Source organism: Stylophora pistillata, chromosome 2 (genome assembly GCF_964205215.1).
Source record: "Stylophora pistillata chromosome 2, jaStyPist1.2, whole genome shotgun sequence".
Lineage (NCBI taxonomy): Eukaryota > Metazoa > Cnidaria > Anthozoa > Scleractinia > Pocilloporidae > Stylophora > Stylophora pistillata.
Genome location: NC_142520.1, coordinates 50,943,183 through 50,949,877, shown reverse-complemented (window position 1 = coordinate 50,949,877; position 6,695 = coordinate 50,943,183). Strand labels below are relative to the sequence as shown.

Genomic DNA, 6,695 nt, shown 5'->3' with positions numbered 1-6,695 from the left:
ATTAGGACTTAAATGTCTAAGCACGAGTAAGATTTTCTTGCAGAGCTGACACATTCGCACAAGTAAATTATACAAGGGTCTCAAGGAAAAGATGGCTTTTACGGCCAACGGTTTAAGTTTTGGCTATTTTAAGGCTAACGGTTAATATCATTCTATCTTTGTCACGTGAACATACTTTCTTTTAACGGTTAACTTTTTTTACGACTATCGGTTAAAATTTGTCAATTTTTTTGGCCGTTTTACGGCTATCGGTTAACCTCATTGAGACCATCTTATATTGTATGTATCTAAGGACCCATACATAAATGTTTGTTTTTAGGTCTGGGGATCAGCTAAAAGTTCAACCTTGCACACTTCCAGCAATTCCCCAACTGAGCTAACCAGGCGAGAGAAATGAACTGAGCTTCTTTTGTCTTTAAAATCAAGATTTTAACAGCCAAATTGAGAGTCAAGAAGCAACCTCGTTCCCTGGGCTTTTCCCTTTTTGAATATTTTGGCGGGCGCCTTTTCCCGCCCGCCAAAATATTCAAAAAGGGAAAAGCCCTGGGAACGAGGTTGAGTCAAGAGGCAAGTAATTAACACACGAGAAAACATCTTACCTCAGCAACTCTGGCCAGATAAGGTGTACTCATAAAGGTTGGTGTATTGTCATTGACGTCTTTAACATACAAGACAAAAAGTTTTCCAGTCTAGAAATGAAGAGAAGCAAGCAGGCAAAAAATTTTAATCCTTTCAATCAGCATGGCAAAAACTTTACAAATTCCTTAAGAAAGCTATGAACTACTTTTTCAAATGATGGTAATAGAACTCAGAGGCACGTAATTTTGTCTGAAATCATAATCGAACGGGCGCCAAAAGCGAGTTTCAGTGATTTGAAATCAACACGAAGTTCAATTACCTCTTTTTTGCATTAATTTTCAAATTACAAAATTCAGTCGCTCAAATACAGGATTTTTTAATATGTGCAAACTTCTAATTGATTCAGTATTGAGCTGGTTTTTAAAACTGAACGTTGCCGAAGTTGTCTTTCATTTTCCTCTATTTTGATTGGATTGTTTAAACAAGCCTCGGAATCTGATTAATTGTTGTCTTTTAGTAATTAACGCTCTTTGGTTGGCTGGGAAAAAGAGGTAGTCTGGAAAATCCTGAGTCCGGAATTCCGCCGGAATATTTCAACGTCTGTTTTATTAATTCAAAACGACTCGCATGATTTTCCGAAGAGTGTACGAGCTCCGAATATACTCCGATGATTAACATGAAGATTATTCGATGGTTTCCGAATTTACCCAGAGGGCCCTGAATTTTTGAAGGCTTGTTTTTTCAATTCTTCTTTTTTCTTTTTTCAAGATTTTTCCGAAGAGTGTACGAGCTCCGAATATATACTCCGATGATTAACCGAAAACTATCCGAGGGTCTCTGAAGTTACCCGGAGATCCTCGAGGAACGATCGAATCCCCGGCTTCATTTGCTTTTTATCGATTATTTTATTTCAACTTTTGTTTAATTTTAATTATTAACTTATCTATTTTTTAACGGCCGTGAAACTAAATAATAAACAGCAAATCATTCGTCAAATTATAGGTTAACACGGTCAGCGTCCCATTAATCGAGATCTCGATTATTCATTTAAAGGGTACAAAGAAAATATGATGCCTTAGTCAGTCTTCCATTTAAGCAATTTCAATTCCGGGAAAGCACTGCTTAACGAAAGCGATAAGCTCTTCCGTTAAAGACAGGCCTCCCTCGTTCCTCCTCAACAGGCCCTGCAGGTTTTCCAGCTTACCTTTCCGAAGAGCGTACGAGTTCCAAATATACTGGAAGATTAACCAAAGATTACCTAAAGGTTTTCGAAGTTACCCGAAGATCCCTGAATTTTTCAAGGCCAGTTTTGAATTTAAAACAACTCCGAAGATTTTCCGAGTGGTGTACGAGCTGTGCATATACTCCGAAGTTACTCGAGGATCCGGCCTGAAGAACAATCGAACCCCCATGAAAATGGTCGAACATCTATGAGGAATTAAGAAAACGCTGAAGAATCTATAATTATGTTAGTTACACGGAATTTTTGATGGTGAATTTTGTCTTAGCCAAGTGAAAAGTGCATGGATATTGGGTAAATTCAAATCAGTTTGTTTCCGGTTGGACAGTCAACCACTCCGATATCCCACTCCTTTTTCCTCGTCCGAAGAACAAAGAACGATCGAAAACGCAGGCCTTGTGAAGACTTGGGATGCAGTAAAATACGTTAGTGACGCCATCGTCTAAAAAGTGATCGCGAAATCATTTTTTTGAGTTAAAACTTGAATTAATAACTTGAATTTTGAATGAAAATATCAGATCCACAGCCACAGCATCAGAATTTTTCCCTGACCAGCAAGGTGTCTCACGTGGCCACAGCAATGGGAGGGGCTGGCCAAAATCATCCTTTTGGATACCCAGGGCCGTTACCACAGTCATTTACGACATCTATGTTTAGCCAAAGGCTGTCGCCGGCGATGTCTTCTACGCAGCAGCATTCGTTTAGCGGTATGCGTCCACTCCAACCATCTGTACCCCAAGGTTTTCCTTTACCGCCGAAACCCATCATTCCTGAATCTTCAAATCCTTCTTTTAAATGAAGCTAAAAGGAAACATCTCAAAATGTAAGGGATGTGAAGTAAGCTTTCAAAAAGACTCTCAACCAGTTGATAGCATGGCAGTCATTGGACGTTTAGAGGTGGACAGGTATCCAAATCTGTACTTAGATGGCACAAAATATTGAAAGCTAGGAAGAGCACAAAGAAGATACTACCATATTAACATAGCATGTCTGTGTACACGTCGTCCCTGGTTCCATACAGTCCACTTGCAAGGTCTGTTGAGGAGAACTGAGGGAGGTCTGTCTCTATCTGAAGAGCTTATCGCTTTCGTTAAGCAGTGCTTTCCCGGAATTGAAATTGCGTAAATGGCAGACTGACTAAGGCTTCATAATTTCTTTGTACCCTTTTGATGAATAATCGAGATCTCGATTAATGGAACGCTGACCATCGTAACCTATAATTTGACGAATGATTTGCTGTTTATTATTTAGTTTCACGGCCGTTAAAAAATAGATAAGTTAATAATTAAAAATAAACAAAAGATGAAATCTAAAAATCGATAAAAAGCAAATGAAGCCGGGGGTTCGATTGTTCCTCGAGGATCTCCGGGTAACTTCAGACACCCTCGGATAGTTTTCGGTTAATCCTCGGAGTATATATTCGGAGCTCGTACACTCTTCGGAAAAATCTTGGAAAAAGAAGAATTGAAAAAACAAGCCTTCAAAAATTCAGGGCTCTCCGGGTAACTTCGGAAACCATCGAATAATCTTTGTGTCAATCATCGGAGTATATTCGGAGCTCGTACACTCCTCGGAAAATCATCGGAGTCGTTTTGAATTAAAAAAAAAAACAGACGTCGTAATAATCCGGCGGAACTCCGGATTCCTGGTTTTCCAGACTACCGGAAAAAGATGTAATTTAAAGCAAATATTTGTGCGATTCATGAATAAATCGCACCAATGAGAGTCCATCAGGTTGCAAGGATCACCAGGATTTCAAAATGGAGGGAATTATGGAGCGTAAGAAAGAATATTCTACCACTACAACAGCGTCGAATATATCTCAGACGTTTACCTTCCGTTTTTCTGGATCACATCCAGGACAAAGGTCGGCAGCGTAGATATTGAATAGATATTTAACTTCTAGCTATAAAATACAAACAAAGAAATTAACCAAAAAAAGACTCTCTACAACCTTTCGACTCAAAATATACCATCGTTCTTAATCCAAATTAAGATAAGTATGAATATTTATATAAATTTGCTAACCTCTCTGTCTAGTGGATTTTTGAGAGTCAAGTTTCCAGTGTTGTCAATCTCGAGTAGGTTCTGAACTGCTGAATCCAGTGAGAACCGTATAGGGTCCTTATCCCTGTCCGAAGCTTTGATGTACACCAGAGATGAACCTTGAAAAAACAAAAAAATAAGAATGGTTCCAAGGCGCTGAGAAGTTTATGTAACAAAAGTTTATGTAATGTCACGGGAATTTTGCTTCGCTCGCACAAAATATCACTCACTTAATAGATGGCTGGTTAGAGAATAAGCAAGGAAGCGAATAAGGGAATGATAAATGAGTGAAAAGTTAAATGAAAAAGTAACTAAATCAATCTACTCACCTACAGTTGTATTTTCAGGGACCTCAATTACCAGCGGCTGCTCGTCAAATGTAGGTTTTCGATTTCCAGCTAAGGAGAAAATACTTTCTCAGTGATTGAATTGCTGATGTAGTCACGCTCGGTTCACAGTTGAAAAATCCAGTTTCGATAAAGTGCGATGGCATATAATTAGCATGTCGCTATTTCAAGAGTCACACCGCGATGCGAAAGAGTTGTGCCGCAATTACTGTTACAAGGCGGGCTTCACATTCAAAGCTGACCAATGAGATAACAGAAATTATAGTAATGATTCCATGTAAATTCTTTTTCATCATATCTTGCTTCAGGCTCGATTACCAGCCGCTCTTCGGGAGCCGGAGCCCGCGCTTCCTCCTCCTCTTCGGGGAGGAACGAAAAAGACCAAACCCGAGAGAGCGGTGAAAATCGAGCCTAATCTTGTTTCGACCCCATAAGCACTAATTGTTACAATAATCTTCGGTTGCAATCATTGTATTTCATTGCAATCATTGCATTGCTATAAAAGTTTTACAGAAATTTTTTTAGATTTTTTTTGTGGGTCACCCTGAAACAATGATGAGATTGTAAGATTAGAAATGTGCAAGTTTCAAAAGCTCTCATGTTGGTCCCGCAGTCAAATTTTTCCAAGATCACAGCGTACCAAGATATGCGATGTTCCACGCATTTATGTCAATGAAAAGAAACTGTGTAAACACGTAAATAGAACACATTTGCAGTGACGAGTTCAACATGTTCGACAAAAAGATGAAATCACGGAGCCAGACAAGCTAGTCTCGTACCCAGACCTCCCACGGCTAAGCGGTTTCTCAGTTATGGTTGCACGGTAGGATCTGGGCACGAGAATACAGACAGCTTATAGTTCTAGTTTGGAGCCCTTAACTTTACGATGCCTTTATGGGTAATTCAAAGTCGGCAATTAATGTAGGAGACAAGTCATTATCTATCGTATAGGGATGGGTGGGGGTTCCAAGGAATTTTTTTCGGGGGGGAAATCAGTCGACGCTAACAGAGCATAAAAGGGTAACTATCAGAAATTGATTGCCAAGTGCCAATGGGCAGATAAGGGGGGAGGGTCATCAGAATTTTGCGAAGCCTAAGGGGGATCTGGTAAAATTTATCGTGACACAACCTAAATCCTTCGACCACCCCATTCCCCCACTCCCCTCCCTTCCAGTGATGTATTATGACCAGTCCCTACAGAATACGGTTTTTGAAAATTTTTGTTTTGAATTGTTTATTTGTTTTATATCCGAAGTCCTGTCAGAAATGGTCCTTAAATTCGTGTTAACAAGTCTTATGATTACTGAAGCAAAATAAACAGCAGTATTCCCTATAAAGGGTGAAAGTTTCTAAAGAAACTGTGGTGCAGCGTAAGTTGAAATAGTCCATTTTACAGCTGCATGCTTGGTTGCCAAGCTTTTGAATAGGAGTGAGGCTAAGGGTGACCTTGTTATGATACAGACATTGCTGCTTTTCAAATGTAAATTACTTTGTTATTATGCTAACTAGATACTGGTCTCTATCACAACTAGGTCACCTTCAGCCTCACTCCAAATCAAAGGCTTGGCAACTAAGTACACAACTGTAAAATGGCCTATTGTAAACTGGCCACCGTAACGAGTTAAAAAGCTGACCTTTCGAGCGTCAGCCCCTCGTCAGAGCAAATTCTATACTAATCTTCATCTTAAGCAATTTAAAAATGAAAAGCAAATATTATTCTGTATTTCATAAAATCAGTTCAACTTCTGTTTGGTTGCGGAAGTCCAATATCACGCCATATGAACACCACCATGTGCTCGGTATTGTGAATGTAATAACAAACGGAAGAGAAATTGCCTTGGGCCACGCGACCATATCAGTAAATCTTGATCCCGGCTTAGTTACCATATGTCGGATAAAAACTTCTGTTTTTTGTTCGCTTTTGATCTTATTTCAGCCTTGAAAGCATACCCTGTTTAACCGAGTTGTGTTCAGTAGGAAGTTGTGCAAAATTATATAAAAGTCAACGGTTTTCGCCAACTGAAGTCACGGTTTTGAAAGGAATAACAAAATACTGCAATAAAGAGTATATTTACTTGGAATTTACGCTCTAAATAATCGAGGTAGCCATCTTGAAAAAACCCATAAACGTTTCAACGGTATTTTCTTTTCAATATCAAATTATGGAGTACTTTTTATGCCCAAAACACTTTGGACGTGCTTATTAAAATTAACTGTGTCAGCCTTACTGTTTAGTAATCATCAGGCATAGCGAATAGCGTCTGTGGAATATTTAAATATTTGTTGTATATTTTTCAAAGCGCACTTTCTTATGTTAATATACATGAACTTTTTCTTAACGCAAGATCAGTGACTTTGGTTATATCTGTTTCGTGAAGAGTGAGAGTTGGAATTGAAAAAATTATCTTTCACTTTAAAAAGCAGTTTTCGCGACACCTTTGTAAGCTCCAAGGCGAAACAACTCGCCTGAAAATGTCACCGAC

At 39.0% G+C, this 6,695-nt stretch overlaps 1 protein-coding gene across 5 annotated transcripts in view; it reads right to left on the bottom strand.

The window, feature by feature from the left end:
• Positions 1-6,695, bottom strand: part of LOC111328621 (cadherin-23-like) — a 50,492-nt gene that overhangs the window by 32,279 nt on the left and 11,518 nt on the right. For all 5 annotated transcript variants that reach the window (XM_088748350.1, XM_088748349.1, XM_088748352.1 and 2 more), the window contains exons 3-6: positions 4,195-4,263; positions 3,848-3,984; positions 3,654-3,725; positions 600-689 (exon numbers count right to left, since the gene is read on the bottom strand). In XM_088748350.1, the coding sequence (XP_088604476.1) occupies positions 600-689; positions 3,654-3,725; positions 3,848-3,984; positions 4,195-4,263 (368 nt within the window). The remainder of the gene's footprint in view (positions 1-599; positions 690-3,653; positions 3,726-3,847; positions 3,985-4,194; positions 4,264-6,695) is intronic.